Below are 19,980 nucleotides of genomic sequence, written 5' to 3'. Positions count from 1 at the left end.
TTGTCTGATGCAGCAATATTATTGGTTTATCCCCTTTGGGAATCACGGCGAAAGACCGTTTTTGGAAGGCCGTTAGTGGCCGCCCAGGTTCGGGCAATTAATCCCTGCGTAGCATATGTACCTCACAGGCGCAAGACAGATTGATGACGCTGTTGCCATTGAAACAATGAAGGGATCCTTATTCCTACAAAGATTCTCTCGATAATTCTGATAATTCTTTCGTGTTAAAGCACAACGGCAATGGCATCCACAACTACCCAGCTGAGCGAAAACATCACACTTGAGCAATTGGCCGATCACAATACTCTACAGTCGTTATGGATAGCGGTCCATGGTCTTGGTAGGCTAGCACTAATATTTCTGCAAATTATGATACACTGGATGTATAGTTGACCAGCTTCTCAGTGTACGACCTCACAACCGTCAGCTCGGACCACCCAGGCGGCATCGATGTTCTTGAGAGCTGTGCCGGAACTGATGGTACGGAGGCTTACGAATACGCCGGCCACAGCGAAGAAAACATGGTGAAAATGCAGCAATACTGTGTCGGCAGGCTTGCCGGAAACCCGGAACAGGCTCCTCCACTTTCCCATAACCCCCTTGCTGGAAACACTAAGCGCGTAAGAAGCGCTGCATTCAGTCCCGAGCAGTTCACCATCCCTTTCTGGATGAATCTGGCATTCACTATAATCGCTACTTGCATTATCATGGCTCTTTCTTACCGTTGCGTTTCGTCGACACTGGATATCTCCAAGCTCCAATTCACAACCATCTCGGACCAAAAGACTGGGCATGAATTTTGGGCAGGTATAGCGATTGCTTTATCAGTCAGCAGCATGGCTTTCAGGTATTTTTATAAGCTGTTTTTGTCGTCCCTTGACTACCAAAACGACGTATTCAGTTTTCCACCTACCATACCAAGAAAGACAAGAAGACAGAACCAAATCAGTGGACCTTAGAGTCATCAATTGAAACCAGGATCAGCTGTGACACATTTTCAGTGATATATAAAGGATAGACTGAGCTTGGTAGTCAGTACATTAGCGGATATATTTGAGAAGGGGTCCAAGATAGGAGACTGAGGTGGCTCTCTGTTCGCATTTTCAAGGCCTTATGCTTATCGACGGTTGATGCCCACTTAAGTTCAAGGTATTAAAGAGCTTTTGTTATATTTGACAGATACTGCATATGCGTTTTGCTGCCTTAAGCAAATTGGAGACAGAATTTGTAGCTATTGGCAAAGAATGGAATACAAACTATAAAATCCATAACTATCAAAACTACCCAACTCATCTAACTCCATTCTGAAGTCGTGTTTCAGGGTTGCATTCCTAGTCGCTTATTTATTCCGCTTCTTTAAGCATAGGGACAGTGGGCCAGCTTGCATACTGAAATGCTCATACATGCCTTGCTCGAAATCAATTGCCGGATCGGTGCGACTGGGGGCGAAACTCAAGTTATAGCGCATGACGAGCGTTGCAACCGTAACTCGAATATTCGCCATTGCGAGTTGTTTTCCGACGCAATTCATGGGTCCCAGTGAAAATGGCGCCGTTGCATTCTTGTCTTTGACCAACTCTGGGAGGCTGTACCAACGTTCGGGAATGAACTCATTGGCACGGGGAAAGATAAGTTCGTCTGCGATTATGCGTCAATAGGAATATATCAAGTATTTTTTTTTAACTAGGAACAGAACCACTTACCTCGTCCGATAACGTACTGAGGGGCCATCACTTGCGTTCCGCCCGGGATAAATCGGCCAGCGATCATAGTACCTTCGGGAGGAGTCACCCGAGTTGGATGGCTAGGACTTGGTGGATACATGCGAAGTGCCTCTTGAACAACCCCATTCAAAAGGTCTACGTTTTTGATTTGGTCGTCCATCAAAATTTCATCGGGCGATTGTGGAACATGAGGTTCCAATGCTTTACGCAACCTCTCCGCGAGCTCGGGTTGTTGAGTAAGCGTACAAAAGATACAAGCCATCGTGATTCTCGTGGTATCGCTAAGGGAGGATTTAGTGAAAGACTCTGTACTTCTCTCCTGATCAGGCCCGCCTTACCTTCCGGCGTTGATAAGTAGGTGTGATTCTCCAGCCAAGAGATTTACCGCAGCATCATCAAAATTCTTTTCCTTCTTCCTGTATGGTGCAAAGAGGGCACTCATCGCGTCCGGTACCTGAGGCTCAGTCTGTTTAAAGCTGGTAAGATATAAAGTGGACAACGAGTAAGAATGAAGGAGCACAAACCTTCCATCTTCTAAGCATTTCCTCTTTGCAATACTTTAACATGAACTTCATATCCTTGTTGCCGCCGGGGACTGAGGCCACAATATGGAAAAACCACATTGGCAAATGGGAAGCAATAGGGCTCATCCCTTTATCGAGAACGTTCATTGCCCAGTGATGCTCCTTAGTCTCCAGCATGCCAAATGAATGACCGAATGATAGGTCGCTCAAGACATCCCAGGAATACAACCCCAGCCAGTGGTTAATTTTCACAGGTTGACCAGCGTGAGCATCGAGTTCGGCAATGAGTTTGCTCCTATATGTGTGAATTCGCTTCTCATAGCCCTTAACCGCCCTTACAGAGAAGGCTTGACTCCAGACTGAACGCAGTTCGGCGTGCCCAGTAAAGGTCCGACGAAGAAGCACGGAGTCTTGTGGCCGAGTAAGGTCGTACCACGGACTCTTTTGACACACTGAATCGGCTCCGAATATCTCCTGGACCGCGCTCGGATGCGTAATCGAAAGTTCTTGAGTGCCAATACGCACAAAGTAGCCATATTCTTCGTGCAGCTCGTGTAAAGCCTTGTACATTCGCATTCTTTGGATGCGAAAAGGCATATAAAAGCTGCTGATGCGTGCTATCCATGGCCCCGAGAAGACGTTAAGCGGGTTTAGGAAAGCACGATACAAAAGAAGACTTGCAAATAAACCGACCAAAAATATACCATCATACAAGCATGTCTGTTTCAAGGCCTCCTTCAGAGTGGCCCCCAGTTGATACTGCAGAGCAGCCAAGACTGCATATGTGATTGTGTGAATTTGGATGTAAGTTGTGCCATGCATGTGATGTTCACCACGATTGAAATATCCCACGTAGCAGAGGGAGCCAGCGATGAAAGCTAACAGTTGTAATTTCAGATGCATCTTAGGCGACTGCGGGAGACGACGTGAAAGATTTCTATCGGACACTGAAGCTTAAGTGCGTATTAGGTCTTTGTACTGATCCAAAGCCTTGCGGAAGAAATGTTCTTAAATATTTAATTAGACTATATACATTTTTGGTGTATGCGACTACCTGACTGGATATACTACACTAGGATTGATTGTAACTGATTCTTTCGGTCGGAACAATACTCAACCCAAAAAGAGAGCGGAGAAACCCCGAATTTGGAAAAGGCCGAAAGACCCACTGCGGGACGCTTAATTCAGCGTCTCGCCGTTCCCTCTTAGTAGAGTCCGGGGGCCACTCACATTGTTTCCTATGCTGTATATTTACACACCCGTACTAGATAGTTCTACTGAGTCTCACCGCCTTTGCCTTCTGGCTTACTTTCCAGATAGATTATAGCTTCTTCTCTTCTTTCTTCTTTAGAGCTTCAATCTATCGCTTTCTTCTCTTTTTCTTCCTTTCCTTCAAGTATACAGAAAGCTCCAGTAATCAGGTCTCGCAATAGCCTCTCGTCCATTCTCGAGCATTCCAAGGGTGACATTGACCTTGATGTAACATTTCACCAGAAAAGACCCATATTCCCAAGCCTAAAGATGTCAAGGACGGTAAGGTGATATCCGAAATATAAGACTTGGATCTTGAACCTGCCATGAGAGGCTGGCTTAATGGTAAGAACAACTCGCTTCTTTCTGATAAAATCTTTCTTCTCTAATTTAATCGCAGCAACCCATCTCGAGATAGTTGATGAAACTGAGAAAAAGCGGTACAAGCTCTGGCTTCCAGATTTTCGCTCCTACGTGCCCCTGGCATAGCTCGACGCCATCATGCGAGGCTACTCCGCAGTCTGTGTCTTCTTCTCCAAATCCCTAACGATAAGCCTGGCGACATCATTTACGCTCCTACTGGGTTGAGATCGCTTGCATGAAAAGCAAAGGATGGTTTCCTAAGCAAGCATTCTGTTTAGCTGAATAGTTCCATTCTATTTGGAACAAAACTTACGTACCTTTTCTTGTATAACTGAATGAACAGAGTCATATCCTGCTTATTGAGTGCCCTTTCCCAACTTTCAGGTTTAATGAACCAAAATTGTCAGACTTATGACCCAGCCGATTAACTTGAATGAAATTTGACTCATTACCAATTTACCCCTATACCCAACTCCAGTAACAAAGCTGGTCCGCACTCTTCAACTATTTCTATGTAGTTGCGACTACGTCGCCACTCTTCTTTGATTTCTTCAGGTGCCGCTTTGAGATGGCATGCAATTAAAATTACTGCAGCGTTTTGCTGACTTTGCCTTGGGGCCTGTTTCTAGTTCTGGGCTTTGATTACCTCGACATCGTGAGAGAGAAAAACCAAGAATAACCAGCTAGCATGTTCAAAACGTTGGGACTCCTGCTTAAGTACTTTTCTGCCCTGGAATAATCGAGCTATGCGTGACTGAACGGCTCCATTTGCGTCGAACACGCGACTTCGGTGAGCTGACCATAATCCGAGATAAAAATTTGCGGACTGACGGGGCGCTTTCCAGGCCCCCTGCAAGACCCACTTCAGACGATGCAGTTGGGCTTGTCGAAGACACTTTGTTCGCAAAGAATGTAAGTGTTTCTTGTATTTCAGTGGTGAAATTATTGTTCTCAACAGAATTGGGATGACAGGGCACCACACTGGGTTGCTTCTCTTAGGAAACAGACGCCTTGGGCTTCCGTTCCGGCTGAGAACTTGCATTTAGAATGTCTCTTGAGTTTTGAGGAGCCAGGAAAGTGGGTCTTGGCTGAGACTGCTCTGAGAAGATTTTGTCCAGGTTAGGCAGAAGTTTATAGAAATCCCGAGGCAGATCCTCGAGCAAAGAAATTACGAAAAGAAATTAACAATCGCTGAGGATATGGGGTATACGATGAGCTATATTTATTTCAGCAATTGATGGCAGCATGGGGTGATATCTGTGAGTCTTGGACTTCTGAAGGTGATAGTGCATGCAATACACTAGCCACGCTCTCTTCGTTCAAGATTGCCATCATGTTTGAAGGATAATGATGAGTCACAAAGGGTATCGATCCCCGGCCATTAGGGGTCGCGGAAATATACATCTTCAAGTTTTTCGGTGCACCGTACGGGATGTCTGCACGAATGGCAAAAATTGGAGATCCCTGATCACATGCACACAAACCGTGAGACTTGGAGATCCTTGATCACATGTATACAAACAAGATATCGTACTGTAATACTACTCTATCAATATCCTCGGTACTCTGGACGACTACAAGGCTATGCAGCAGCTGCTTGCATGGGTCATTCCGCCCACACGGTTCAAGCTCGTTGCATAGCATATACGAAGTCCTTATTGAGACGGAATTACACCTGTTAGCTGCGTCAAACGTGTATTTAAGCGTGGCAAACTTCCTTTGATTCTCGTGTTTGAGAACGCAAAAATTTTCTCTCCTCTTTTAGAATCCTGTGATATCTTGTGCCTTGTCAATATGTCAATTGACTTGAATGTAGCGCCAGCCCTCCGGGGTCTACCTGCTGGCCTTCCTCGCTTGATGCCCGTGGACCGCACGCTATTCCCTGATGGTCTTCGCACGAGTGGCCAGCATCCACCAATCGAAGGCCAATTGCGTCCTTTCGAGGAATTCCCACGGGAGATAACGGGGCCGACTGTCTGGACACCGCAGCAGATGATTGATCATCCAGAGGAATGGGTTCACCAATGGACTGAGCGAGAGCTCAAGGAGCTCCTGCAGGCCATTGAGACATTCATCGCCTCAGGAACCCCACTCACCAGTATCAACAAGGTAGATGGAAACAGATTCCGCAATCTATGAATTATATAGCTGACATAGATGTCTGTCCTCCAAGGCTAATTTCAGGCTATCCACTCTTGAGAGCATTTTACAGGGCATTCGGAACGACATTTTGAATGGGCGTGGGTTCGTTGTTTTCCGTGGCTTACCCATCAGCCAATGGGGCCGATACAAGGCGGCAGTGGCCACAATGGGATTGTCCGCGCACTTCGGGTACCTTTTATCGCAAAATAAGCTTGGCCTGATCCTCGGCCATGTGACGAACCAAGGCGCCGACTATCACAATAGTCTGGACAAGATCAAAATTTCAGCCACAAACGCACCGTTAGTCCAACACCTCATTCGATCCATAAAAGAATCTCGGATTTTACTCTACTGTTCGAGCGCTAACCTCATACGTCTTAGTCAATTCTATCACACTGACGAAACGGATATCGTTGGCCTGTTATTTTGTGCCCCCGGAGAAACGGGTGGTGCCTCGGGCTGTGCATCTGCACATACGGTTTGGAACGCATTGCTTAAAGAAAGACCTGATGTGGCCAAGACGTTGGCCTCACCGATCTGGTATGTAGACCGCAAAGGAGAGGTGACAGATGGCCAAGAGCCCTGGTTCAGGAACCCCGTTTTCATGGTGGAGCCGGGTGGTAAAGAGCGTGTCTATGTCAAGTATGCATTTTTTCCTCTTATTACACCATTTACTCTTCGTGGCTAGTATGAAATCTGGACTGTGCTAACCTCGCATTCAATCCCATAGGTGGGACCCGTACTTTGTTAAGTCATTGGCCCGCTTCAGCGACAGGGGGATGATCCCTTCCCTCTCCACAGAGCAACTGGAAGCCATGAAAGTCCTGGAAGAGACCTGTCAGCGGAACGGACTTGTCTATGATTGCGAGATTGGAGACATCCAATTCGTGTCTTGTTGCCAGACATTCCACTCGCGCACCGGATTTACGGATCCCCCTCCTCCACAGCCGCAGAGATATTTACTACGCACATGGATGTCGACACCTGAACACGAGGGGGGATGGTGCCTGCCTTTTCACGACAGCTGCCACCCTAAACGAGGCGGAATACAGGTTGACAATACACCACCGGCCGCCGACCCACTCACGACCGCAGGCGGTACCGAGTGAACCTTTCTAAACCCGTAATTGGGGAACTCAAAGCGATGTGCAGATCTTTTATAGAAACTTGAGAATTTTGTGAACATAGTACCTTAGTGTTACTTTGGTAGCAAGTAGCAGTAACTCGCTCATTCATTATTCTTTTAAATCGGTGACATCATAATATTGTGGAATCCCAATGTTTTTCTCGTTTTATGGAGGTAGCAAGCGCATATGGAAATCTGCTATTTCGGAACTTCAAGTGGTAGGCCAATCTCCTGTTTGACCAGTCTGACTCCGTCAGAGAATTTTGGTATAAGAACACTGACTGTGGTAGCTGAAATGAATCTAATTTAATTCTGGATTCTAGAAAACGGCACAGATAAATCATCCAAATGGAAGCTATATTTCCCTGGAAAATCACGTCCATCGGCCTAGGGAACATGGGCCGTATACATTTGCCACCTCATTTCTGGTTTCTTCGGACTAAATATTGTTTCTGTCAGGTAGGTATGTGCCGAAACTTGGTCCCCAAACATCTCTGGGCACACCAGCAGCCTCTACGGATCCTGTTGATTATCTACAATCGCACGCGCTCCCGAACTGATGCAACCGAGCGCCTGACAGTGCGGGAAATAGGCAACTGGTTGGGGTTACAGCCGGGCCGCCATCAGGTGGAGACCCTAGGAGTATTTGGGAGTCCTACCTTACAATTCTCAAAACTGTGCAAACGCTTTTCGTATTCCAAATAAATCTGAATATGTTTCACGTGCATAGGACTTTGCTCTGACATGCTGAAGCAACCCCCTGCTGCTGACTTGCGATTTTTTTTCCTCCTCATAGCCGGTTTTCGTTCTGCTCTGTCCGCACACTTATAGGCACCGTTCCGCCATACAACTGGCATAAAATTCTCAATTCATTTACCGTGGGAAAACATGGCGAATCATAAGCGTGAAACAGTTCAGAATCGCGAGAGAGAGAACAACACCCAATCGATAAATGCACCGTCCAGGGACACCTCACCCATACCACCGCCTCCCGACGGTGGATTTCACGCCTGGGCTCAGGTTGTCTCGGGCCACTTAGTCGTAGCCCTGACTTGGGGTTACGCTGCTAGTTTCGGGGTGTTTCAGAGCCACTATGAATCTACACTGCCTCAAAGCCCCTCCGATATTTCTTGGATCGGTGGTTTCCAGGTTTTCTGTCTTTTGTTCATCTCGGCACTATCTGGTCGCGCAACAGATGCTGGAATGGCAAGACTGGTGGTAGGGGTGGGCGCGGTCTTGCTGGTTCTGGGCACCTTCTTGACTAGTCTGGCCACCGAATACTGGCAGATCTTTCTGGCTCAAGGGCTCTGCATTGGTATTGGCCAGGGTCTCATGTGGCTGCCTAGTGTAACATTGATTTCGACGTACTTTGTGCGCCTGCGTGTCTTTGCAGTTACGGCCGCTGCCACGGGAACGAGTACCGGGGGCATAATTTTCCCGGCAATGATTCAGTACCTTACTCCAAAGATTGGTGAGTCAACGTTTGTTCAGTTTAATCAACGTGCTATGGCTTATTGGGCAAATTAACGAGCAGGGTTCCCATGGGCTATCCGGTGCATGGGATTTGTTGTCCTTATTATGGTAACAATCACCCTAGCGCTTCTGCGCCCTCGGCTGCCACCGCGGAAGTCGGGACCATTGGTCGAATGGAGTGCGTTTAAAGAGCCCGCCTACATGCTTTTTACCTTAGGAGTTTTTCTGCTATACTGGAGCCTTTATTTTACCTTCTTCTATGTACGCTCCCCACCAGAGATATACGATTGATTGAGCTGAACGAATTCTAGATACAAGTCTACGCGACCGAGGTGCTCGGTCTCTCCCAAAAAGCAGGTGTCAATTTGATTATTGTTACCAACGCCCTCGGGATTCCCATCCGTGCCCCTCTTGGCTATCTGGCCGATCGGTACATCGGTCCGCTTAATTGTCTAATTCCTTGGGTGACTCTTTGTGGCATTCTCATATTTTGCTGGGCCGCTGTACATACTGTGGCCGAGCTATACGTCTTCGCAGTGTTCTATGGACTGGCATCAGCGGCAGCTATGGCCTTGTTTGCTGGGACTGTCCCTTCCTTGACGAAAGATCTCAACAAAATCGGCACTCGAGTCGGCATGGCGCTTTCAATAATAAGCTTTGGACCGTTGACCGGCCCATCCGTGGCGGGGGCATTGATAGCGCGCACAGGGGGAATTACTTAGCTTCGCAGATGTGGGCAGGGTCAGCCTTGATCATGGCGGTATTCGCTCTTGTGGGAGCACGATTCATTATATCGGGACCACAGCTCCGAGCAAAACTTTGAGGATGAAAAGACCTGTATATAATAAATGTAAACTTTACTACTTATAGCGTGATGCATTTGCTCGTGTATCCGAAAGTGTTTTGACAGTCCTTTATTTTCCGATACTGCGATGTCACGAGGCATAGAGCCGGGGTGTAGTGTCTGGAGGTGAGGCAGTCAAAAGTCAACGACTTGCCTAGAGCGGACTACTATTCAGAAAAGTGAAGATGGTTGGAAAAGTGAAGCTGGCTGTGATAGTACCAAATATAGAGAACCAATGATGGATCGTCTGGGCAAACCCTTGACTCAACCTTACGCGCCCTGTCGAGCTCTAAGAACGACCAGTGCCAGTAGCCGTTGAACGAGAATTTTAAAGTTATTCTGCCGAGGGAATCAGACGCAATGAAGCAGCAATCTATGTGTTGTCCAGCTATCTTTGGTACCACGAGTTTTCTGCCATATTTAGAGCTTTGATATCCAGAAAAACAGGCAAGTTTACTAATAATGAAATAAGATTTCCGAATAGAAAGCACCAAGACGCCAAAACAATTTTCAGACTTCTCTAATTACCCAAGCATTGCTGCAATAAATGGGAAAACATAGCACAATTTCATTAAAGGCAATGTTTATGGCGTAACGGCTTGCGTGGCCCGTTCGCTTACAGGTTACTGTACTATCTAGCCACGATTCTAATAGAATTATTCAAATATGGAAAGAAAAGAGAGAGACCATCATTGTGACAAAGTGGCTTCCATCTGCACAAGAGCTGATGAAGTGCTTTGGATCTATTGATTCGGGGTGCGACTGGGTGATAATTTATTCAAAGTCCACTTTCTATTCCAAAATATCGAGCAACTTCAATTAGGCCTGAGCCTCCAACTCCGACCCAAAGATCGACAAACCCCTCTTCTCTCGCTCGTGCAATTTCTCTACTATCCCAAGCTTCTTCCAAGTGTCTCTCAAGATAGATTGTCTGAAACCCGCACTTTTTGGCGGCATGCAAGTCCTCAAGATGGGCTGCGACGAGACAACATTGCGAATTCTTCAAACCGAATCTGCGAGCAGCACCATGATAGACCTCGGGTGACGGCTTGTAAGCACCGAAATGCTCTGCACTGGTGATGTGCTTAAAAGGCAAATAATTGTGTTTTTGTAGGTCTTCGAGGAGTTTCACATTACCATTGGATAATGTAGATGTCGAGAATTTAGTGCTTAACAACGAAAGGCCTGGTACACTGTCAGAGTGTGAGTCAAGTCGATGCCAAGCGAGAGTCAAATTTTCGAGATCGTCGTCGTTAAATAAACCCCGGAGAAGCCATTTCATGAGAATATTTTCCAAAGAAATGCGGTTGTACTCATCTACTGAGACAAAGGGCTTAGATGCATCGTAAGTGTTTCCGAAGCTCATATATGAGCGATGCCACTCATCAGCGATCTCCTGCCAGCTCGAAGTGGACATTTCCGAGACACGTGCTCGCACATCGGCACTCAGATATCGATCTTGATCTTGCATAGCCCTTCGTGCCGTGGCATTCAGTTCATTCGCGATGCAACATCTCCACTCCACAATTGTCCCCAAGACATCGAAAAATATCATTGAAGGGAAACCATTTTGTGACATCTTTTTCGAAGCTTCTTTGAGAGCTACCAAAGAATAAAGGCTTTTGCATGAAATTTAGACTATATCTGAAAGTATAGCGAATTCCTCGTCAGTGATAGGAACACCGTGGCCTCAAAGAGCACTTAAAAGAAAAAACAGATAATTTTACCGTCAGAAAAAGGTGTAACCGTTGATATAATACTATCACAATGATAGTAGGCTTTTATTAATGCTGACGCCACTGAATATCCACTATTTCCATCAACCTCGGGAAGTTATTGCTTAAAGTTGCATGTGATTGGGAAGGGGAAATTCTCAATAAGGCCCTCGGGTATCGCGGTTTTAAAATATTAGGCCAGGCACCGCAACTGGTCAAATAAATCGGATCGAGTAATTAGACCTCGGCGCCGCCCATGGGCCGCCCGTATGGACAAGGCCGTGGCCGGCCCGTGAGCGGGTCTGGACACATTCACTCCGCCCATGGCAGGGGCTACCCATGGATTGATCGATTGATTGATTGATTCCTCAGGTTTTCCACGGGTTAGGAAGCAAAATGAAGAAGTGATATTCAAGGTAATCGAAAAGCGCAATTTCCAGTCAGCCTGAAGAAGATGGCGCGTTGAGAGGAGGGTACTGATCCGTCTCTGTTGACCGCGTGTGATAGGGTGCCTATATTTCTCCAACGCGACCCAAATTCACAGATAGTAATTCCTAGTTACTACTAGCGGGAACAATTAGTAACTACTCAACTTATATCGTCTAAATTGACCCATCCGGCTACCTAATAGGTTACCATAAATTGAATATGTACCATTCTAACCTTATGATATGAACTAATTACTACTAGTAGCTTCTAAAAATACCCTCCAGCGAGCTCCTTCCAAACATCCGGCCAACCTAGCAGCCAAGATTATATAAAATCCCTCAAGTATATTAGATTAATAATATCCGAGTAGGCACTCGTGAGCGAAGACAGATTGGTCTTCAGCTTACCCTCCTGTCTCCATCCCGCCAACTCGAGGGACCTCGATGAACTTCTTCCCGAAGTCAGGATCCTTGTAGCTCAACGCCTCGTCGAGAACAAACTCTTCAAGCACTTGCAATTTTCATCACTACCCGCCGCACCAATCACCTTAGCGCCTCTGATCTTGACAATTTGTCCGGCAATGCTTCCTGTGGCACCGGCAGCAGCAGAAACGACAACTGTGTCTCTGGGCTAAGGGTCACTGATAAGAGTCATACCAACCCAGGTTGTCAAGCCGACTATACCCATGACATCAATCATATACAGCAGACGCAGTCCCGGGATCAGAGGGGGAAAAAAGCATTTCATTTACTACGGTAAAAGGGAATCAATAGTAAGAAATGACTTCAAGGATTCGGTCAGTCGAATGTAGGGCATATTGGATCAATGTAAGCGTCCTATAGCCTACAGGGCCAGTTACTGGTTAGCGCGGGCCGGCTCCAAGCACTCCCTCCCATATGCTGAAAAGACTGCGTGTCATTCACATAATTTTGAGTCCAGCACAGGAGTATCTTTCTCCATTCCAGGTAGATTGTTTTGGTTCAGAATCACATATCTGGCGCTTGTATTTGCCGGTCGGCATTATGGATCTTGGCGGCGACATTACCGTGCTGGCCAGCCGATGTTAGCACTTTCATGTAAAATACTTTCGTAAAGGTCTCCTAGTCGTATTGTAAAATACGCTGACCCTTCTAGGAAGCGGTCTGGAAAGCGGGGTACTGATAGCCTATCCAATGAGGACCTGCGCATTCAGGATTTATTTTCCAGCAATAAGTCTCAAGAGTTAGTGGTAAAACTGATTTCGAATATCACTGTAACGAGAATCAAATCAAGGATAAACATGGCCATCACTCCAACTTAGCTGGCTTCCTGATCGAAGGTGGGAAAGAAAGGGAAAAAAATAAATGCATCAACGGGGAGTCGAACCCCGTGCTAGCGCTATCATGGAATGGAAGGCGCTAATGTTACCGGTACACCATTGATGCTGATCGATGACGTTTTTCCCTGGTTTTGATATAACAAGCACCTTTCACATTACTAGATTTGGTTAAAACATTGGATCAAAAGTATCACTAAAAAGAATGCATCAACGGGGAGTCGAACCCCGTGCTAGCGCTATCATGGAATGGAAGGCGCTAATGTTACCGGTACACCATTGATGCTTGATCAGTGAAGATTTTTCCCTGGTATAGAGACCATGAGGCAAGACTCATTATTCTGATGTGATTTTATCTCGAGATTGAGATAAGTTTTCGACCATGTCATGAAGTCTGACTCATTCCATATCCATGACCAGGTCACATGGCTGTTTTAGGGCTTTGGCCAGTTAGAGGAGAATTGTTGGGTTTGTATTTTGTTGTCTAGCGTTGGCCATCAGAGGATACTTCCCGCGTAAGATCTTCGATGTCTATGTTTGGATGATACTCTCTATGGAGCACTATTGCGTGGAAGAGTGCCGTTAGGAGTAAGAGTAAGAGTGGTTATATGAACCTTCTTCTCCTACTTTTTCGTCCTTTTCATTATTGTCTCGACTTTTTTTTCGTTTCCAAGACTCATTGGAATAATTTACCAATTTCCATGACATGCCGACCGTGATAATAGTTCTGAAATCAAATAGTATATATCTGGCATGACTGTACTGGCTAAAGTTTCTTCAAATTCAGACTCCGAGGTGCTACTAATAATCTTAAACGTCGAGGGCACCAGGCCACGGCCCACCATCACGTACCAAAGGGGGATTGTTTAATGGCCTTTGTAAACATTGTTCACCGGAAACATATTGCGTTTGCATATGTAAATAGTATCTATACCTACCCACTTATAATCCCAAGTAGACTCTTGGAACGTTTACCGGAGCATTCCAATTTCCATATGTTGATTTTTCGGGCAGTGGTAATTTTGTATATAGACTGAAATGGGGTGGCTCAATGGCTTTCTGGCAATGCATACTGGGCGCCAGCAACACGCACATACACATTCACAAGGACTCAGGAAGGCGTAGTGGACATGCTCTGCAGGTGAGTATCACTCTATCCTTGACACTGTATCATGAAGTAAAGAAACCGAATAGTGCAGTCATATTCCGAATAGTTGTTCCGCCTCTGTGTCCATGTAAGAGAGAAGAATGCAGATAGACCGAGGCATGTGAGACACCTCGGGCACACTATATACCATATCACCGCTTTCACCACCACAATACCTACTTTTTCGCCACGGGCAGTATGTTTTTCGTACTATGATCCAATGAATATATTCTTACCTCGAAGTGGATAAAACATTCCGACAAACAAGCCAGAGAAGGAGTGAAACACCTATAATGGAGTCTCAAAAAATGAAAACATCAATTTGAGGAAGGAAAGAAGGACGTAGGGATAGGGTGGACCTTTTGACCCATCCTGCTACCTAGGAACGGTACTCTTCCCAACAACATTCCCTCACAAGAAGTATCCCTCAAAGAACAACACCACTCCTCTTCAAAAGAAACCATATAATTACCAAGATCTAGCCTAGTACTCACAAAACAAAGGGCCCTCCTCTGACTAGCCAAAGCCCCAAGAGCGCAATATGACCTAGTCGCATATTTAGCGCTCAGATTATTGATGAATAAACGCAGGAAGCAGTTCAACTTGATTATTCGATAGTTATTAACTTACCTACATAGTCATAAAATTGTATTTTGTATGAGATATAGGGGTTGGCGTGTATTTCGTTAGCTGCTGGCAAATAGCTTGTGTCCAAAATTGACCAAGTTAGATCTGCATTGAAAACCTACCAAAACCCGACTATGCGATGATCCGCTAGCTTCCTTCGAATTTCAAAAAGAAGAGAGACTGTAAATTACATTCTTAATTAAAAAAAAGAAGAAAAAAAAAAAAAAAAAAACAATGCATCAACGGGGAGTCGAACCCCGTGCTAGCGCTATCGTGAAGGTGGAAGGCGCTAATGTTACCGGTACACCATTGATGCGATCGGTATGAGATAAGTCCCATTATTGATCTATAAGTTGCTTTGAATATGACTGAATATGTAAAAACAGTCCTAAACACTGGTTTTGACAATTTTGCCCTTGAAAAATGAGAGGCCCTCGGTTATATTAGCTCATACAAAAATAATAGACTATTTTCAAGTTGGCGACCGCAATAATTAATATCTATAAAACCTAGGTAGATCCACCTCTGCCTATCTTTTTGCGAACAGGTCGGCCGACGGGACTATAGGAGAGTAGAACACATTGGGGTGGTTTGGAAAATATAGTGTGTCTATATTGCTATGCTACGCGCAGAAAGCCCTATATAACACAAAAAGCTGAATCACCCGATAGACCGCCACTTCAGGTAGTCAGTAGTTCCCCACTCCAGGAGGTAATTTACTGAGGTTTCAGTGTACGGGTTGCACATGCTCCCCCCAAAGGCTATCATCATTACCCACAGCTGCGGAACTCTGCCATAGTCTCAGCAGAAGGAATGAGACTATTAAGAGATTGGCTTCGGGGTTCCCCGACCAATTGAAGAAGGCGCCAGGTGTTCGAGCGATCATTTCAAGCAGCAAGTTGTTCTACAAGGTCCAGATATCTACCTAAGTAGATATGCGGCGAATCAAAATCTTGACAGTAACATTCTGCTACCTAGGCCTAGCATGTCTATTGGCTTAAACAAGAGCCTTCAGATCAACGATCTCTGTACTTGTCTGAGGTTTGCCGCCCCAAGCTTGACTCAAAAAGTCTTTTGCGGCAGTGAACTTGTAGTCCGGGAGCAACCGATTCCAATCATCTGACACAGAATAGGCATTTTTAGATATCGCCAACAAAATGCTGGCGACCCCGACTCTTGAAAACACTTCCTCATACTCGGGCGGAATCGAAGGGTGACTGAGCTTGGGTGCCCATGAGGTCTGCCATTTTCCACTTTCAATGTCCTTTGCCTGAACCTTCTCAATATGAAATGGCGTCCCTCCTAATATCGAGGTATTGGCATATTTCTCCTACCCTTCATTTCGATAGATTAGAATGACGCACCTCGAACTTTCTCGCCAAGGGCAATGAGCTCTCTAATAGAGATAATAGTGCCTCTAATACCACCAATGACTGGCCACTCGCCTTCAAAATCAATGGCTCTAGCTACCACGTTGCTAAAATCATCAACTGTAACGAGGCTGATCTCATCATCGCAGCTACCATTGACCATGAGCGCTCGACGGTTTTCAAAATCGAAAGGCAGCTCCGTTGATTGAACGTACTTCATTGACTGATGAGGATGAGTCCGGTGGTTCACGAAAAAGCCGGGTTGGAAAAGTGTATACTCCAAGTGCTGTAAAAGATATTGTGTTAGATTTACAGTTTCGCAAAGGCGGCTTTGGGATCTACTTTTTTGTCTTTGTTCAGCTCTTCGAGGTATTTACGAATCTCCCCCTTGTAGGCATACCAGCCTAGGTGACTCAAGCCAGAACTACCATCCGTTAATAAGCAAGAAAGCAGCAAGAATTGAAGAGAACTTACGTGGCCCACTCGCTAGGTGCGAACCGTTTCACGCCAGCTTGAACTGCGACATCGATGAGCGTCTTCTGGTTTGGACTAGATGAATCCTCTTCGGAAACAAAGGAAAGCAGGGTATGGACACCCTGCAGGGCCTGTGCCAACTTATTCGTGTCGCTGTAGTTTGTTTTAGCCCAGGTGATTCCTGGAGTGGCTTTTTGAACAAGCGCATCCTGTAGAAACCAATCAATAAAGACTCAACAACAGTCTAAGAGAAGCTCGAGATTCTATGCAAACCTTTCGAGAGAGAATCAAAATATTGTGTTTTTTGTTCTCAAACAGGACATCCATGATTTCCTGAGCGACATCTGTGGACAAATAAGACATTTGCAGAGTGTGTATGTGTCATATGTATGCCCATTACTTACTGCCGGACCCGCCTGCAAACGCGATCTTGACCATTTTCGTTGAATTGATTGTTTGGTTCCGTTTCCAAATGATCCTTACAACGAATCTCTTATGCTGATTTAAACTCAGATGTTTGAAGCGAGCGTATGGACTCAACTATATACCTGGAATAGGAGCCGAGACTTCGGTCGGATTCAATGATACTACATGTCAATGATTGGAAAAGACACTTTGACTTCCAATCAACTGGACCAGTGTATACGTCTCGGCCCTTGGGCGCTATGTTGTCATTCTAAGTTTTTAATGGGTGATGTTCTGTTCGTCCGCTGAACTCGGGTGAAGCGCCGCCACTTTTTAAGCACCGGAGATAAGCATATCACTTCGGCCGAAATAGCCGAGATCGCTTGGTAATGCATCACCTTCCGGTCGGGGTGCCCCGAACTTTTTGTCAGTGTCGAGATCAAATGTTTAGGCGCTGTCGATACTGATCACCAAGTTGGCTCTTTCTTGACGCAAAGCCCAGAATTGATAACCGGCGATGGCCGAAAGAAGCTCCCTGGAAGCCGGCTTAGGCGCCAGACACAGACAGATCCGAAAAGGAACTCAAAGCTGCTGGGAATATAAACAAAGAAAAGTTCGCTGTATTTTTGTCTCAACCCATTCTACATGCAATCACTGTCGAAGGCGTGGGACAACATGCATCGGCCAGGAGTACCCTGATAAGCCGGCTCTCTCCAACGCTGACCAGCTAGAGTCTCGGCTTACCCAGTTAGAGAACATCCTCGAGCAATTAGTGACCAATGACGAGACTGCTCATATTCGACAACAGGCTTCGGAAGATCAGCTTGGGTCCAACTCGGCCTTGGGGACAAGGGGAGATAGGGAAGACCCACGGCAAGATATTGATAGAGTAGTAGGTCTTTCTGTCATTCTTGTGAAAATTACCAAGGAATCTTGCTTATATTCAGACAGAGTCCTACCTACGAGTATGAAACTGTTCACCCAGAACCAGTCGTTCTTCAGAACTCGAACAAGCGAGCTTCAAGTAAAAATGAAGACCTGGCTCACAACCTCATCGCCGCATGGCCTAGCAAGGGTGATCTCGATATAATCTGTAGCCTCCCATTAGGCATTTCAACCCAACTGTTCTCTGGGATATGCAAGACCTACACCAGCTTACAGCTTCAATGCCGTCATCACCAAGAGACATGTTAAGGTTACCCCCAATAGATTCTCACCCAGTGCTGATTGCGCGCAAGCTTCTGGTCCTTGGTACATTTCTGCAAGGAATGCCACCCTATCTTACCCGAGACTCGAAGGAACGTGGTATTTATTTATGCTCAATAATGACCCACGCCGTCGATACAGCCACAAGACTAGTAACTACCAATGACGAGCTCATCGGCTCTGTCGAGGGCATCGAGTGTATTATGATCGAAGCCATGTATCACAACTACTCCGGAAATCTTCATCGAGCATGGATATCAATACACCGCGCCGTTGCCATTGCCCAGATGTTGGCGTTACACCGCGGTCTCGGCTCGTCGTCCTTGAAGATCCTCGATCCCGAGACTCGAGCTACCTTCAACTCAATCCAGATTAGTTTTCGACTGGCCCAAATGGACCGTTATCTTTCCATTATGTTGGGTCTACCATATAGTTCAGTCATCAATGACTTCTCTACTTCTCAAGCACTCGAAAACTGCCACCCCAATGGAAAATTGCAACGCATTCACTGCGTCGTTGCTGGAAATATACTTGAAGGCAAAGAGGATGATATGAACGGCTTTGCCAAAGTCCACGAGGATGATTTGCTTTTATATAATGCCGCATCTGAGATGCCGCCTCAGTGGTGGATGATTCCGAATTTCACGTCCAGAGATTACGATGAAACAAATATGTTTCGTGACACGATTTCTATCATGGATCAATTCTCGCACTACCATTTGCTTATGCGGCTTCATTTACCTTATATGCTGTGTAACTCTTCTGAACATCGATACAATCACAGCAAGCTCACTGTTCTCAACTCTGCCCGCGAAATACTATCTCGCTATCTAACGTTTCGCACTTCTAACCCAGCAAAATATTACTGCCGTGGCTCCGATTTTCTCGCGTTCATGGCCATTACAGCAATCTGCTTCGCTCATATCAGTTCTCATACTCAGACTCAAGCCCTTGATGAATCCTCGAACCCAGGGACAGTTTTGAACTCTCTTGCCCACAGCCGTCCAAGTGACCGCGGCTCTATGGAACGTACCTTAGAGCTCATCGAGTCGACGGCCCGACACGATATTGATGATATCGCTTACAAACTCACCCGGATAATCAAAAATATACTCATAATCGAGGCTAGTGCCGCAAGTGGCGACATGTACAGCGTAAGCTCATCGGAAGAGGGCAAGAGAGAGCTTGACTGTGATGCCCGATTGACCCACGGCGGAAAGGCTTTGTATATCCGCATTCCGTATCTTGGCACGATCAATTTCGAACATGGTGTTATCTCAAAATCCAATTCAACGTTACCAGACATCTTACCCATGACGATCGCGAATACATTGGATCCGAACCAGCCGGCAAATCAGTTGCCGCTTGGATCGGAAGAGCTATCTGCAGTTCACAGCGAGAATCAATTTAACTGGTCCTATTCGAAGGCGATACCATCAAGTCACCACCAAATTTCATCATGGCAACAATACTCTGCGTTTTATGGATTTGGAATCGCGAACAGTAGCGAGAGCGAACCCGCGCAGCTACTTCCGTCCACAGAATTTACATTAAACGATGATGAATGGTACCTGCAAGGCATTGATCTGGCCTTCTTTGATAGTATTTTACGTGGACAGAAATGAAAAGAGGGAGAAAAAACCAGCGATGAGGAATGAGAAAGGAAGGCAAATGCATCTCACTTCCATGGGATCAAAGAAATAATTAAAAAACGCGAAACACGAACTCGGGGAGTGAATGTTGATTGCGTTAACTATTTGGGAAGGTTGATTTCTGTACATGATGTCACAGCGAAGCATATGGGCAAGGAATGCCGGAAGATTGAGTCTCAGGCAAGGCAATGAA

General features: G+C 45.9%; 6 protein-coding genes across 6 annotated transcripts; 4 read left to right on the top strand and 2 right to left on the bottom strand.

Moving 5' to 3' along the window:
• Positions 1 to 240: 240 nt before the first annotated feature.
• Positions 241 to 959, top strand: N7443_005722 (cytochrome b5-like heme/steroid binding domain-containing protein; the record flags this gene model as incomplete). Its single annotated transcript, XM_056885778.1, has 2 exons — positions 241 to 340; positions 406 to 959. The coding sequence occupies 2 exons, from the start codon at positions 241 to 243 to the stop codon at positions 957 to 959; spliced, it is 654 nt and encodes a 217-aa protein (XP_056741226.1).
• Positions 960 to 1,339: 380 nt separating this feature from the next.
• Positions 1,340 to 3,151, bottom strand: N7443_005721 (cytochrome P450; the record flags this gene model as incomplete). Its single annotated transcript, XM_056885777.1, has 4 exons — positions 1,340 to 1,638; positions 1,704 to 2,005; positions 2,063 to 2,190; positions 2,249 to 3,151. The coding sequence occupies 4 exons, from the start codon at positions 3,149 to 3,151 to the stop codon at positions 1,340 to 1,342; spliced, it is 1,632 nt and encodes a 543-aa protein (XP_056741225.1).
• A 2,505-nt stretch (positions 3,152 to 5,656) lies between these two features.
• N7443_005720 (uncharacterized protein) lies at positions 5,657 to 7,113 on the top strand (the record flags this gene model as incomplete). The annotated part of the gene is made up of 4 exons (XM_056885776.1): positions 5,657 to 5,971; positions 6,036 to 6,304; positions 6,386 to 6,646; positions 6,735 to 7,113. 4 exons carry the CDS (start codon positions 5,657 to 5,659, stop codon positions 7,111 to 7,113), a joined length of 1,224 nt encoding a protein of 407 aa, XP_056741224.1.
• Positions 7,114 to 8,018: 905 nt separating this feature from the next.
• Positions 8,019 to 9,325, top strand: N7443_005719 (uncharacterized protein; the record flags this gene model as incomplete). The annotated part of the gene is made up of 3 exons (XM_056885775.1): positions 8,019 to 8,601; positions 8,665 to 8,864; positions 8,915 to 9,325. 3 exons carry the CDS (start codon positions 8,019 to 8,021, stop codon positions 9,323 to 9,325), a joined length of 1,194 nt encoding a protein of 397 aa, XP_056741223.1.
• A 6,352-nt stretch (positions 9,326 to 15,677) lies between these two features.
• On the bottom strand, positions 15,678 to 16,962 carry N7443_005718 (uncharacterized protein; the record flags this gene model as incomplete). Its single annotated transcript, XM_056885774.1, has 6 exons — positions 15,678 to 15,982; positions 16,045 to 16,336; positions 16,393 to 16,474; positions 16,525 to 16,733; positions 16,798 to 16,868; positions 16,929 to 16,962. 6 exons carry the CDS (start codon positions 16,960 to 16,962, stop codon positions 15,678 to 15,680), a joined length of 993 nt encoding a protein of 330 aa, XP_056741222.1.
• A 1,133-nt stretch (positions 16,963 to 18,095) lies between these two features.
• N7443_005717 (fungal specific transcription factor domain-containing protein) lies at positions 18,096 to 19,760 on the top strand (the record flags this gene model as incomplete). The annotated part of the gene is made up of 1 exon (XM_056885773.1): positions 18,096 to 19,760. The coding sequence occupies one exon, from the start codon at positions 18,096 to 18,098 to the stop codon at positions 19,758 to 19,760; it is 1,665 nt and encodes a 554-aa protein (XP_056741221.1).
• Between the last annotated feature and the right edge of the window lie 220 nt (positions 19,761 to 19,980).

The sequence above is a fragment of the Penicillium atrosanguineum genome (assembly GCF_028827265.1).
Source record: "Penicillium atrosanguineum strain IBT 20685 chromosome Unknown utg000004l_segment0_segment0, whole genome shotgun sequence".
Classification (NCBI taxonomy): Eukaryota; Fungi; Ascomycota; class Eurotiomycetes; order Eurotiales; family Aspergillaceae; genus Penicillium; species Penicillium atrosanguineum.
This window is presented reverse-complemented; position numbering and strand designations above follow the sequence as displayed.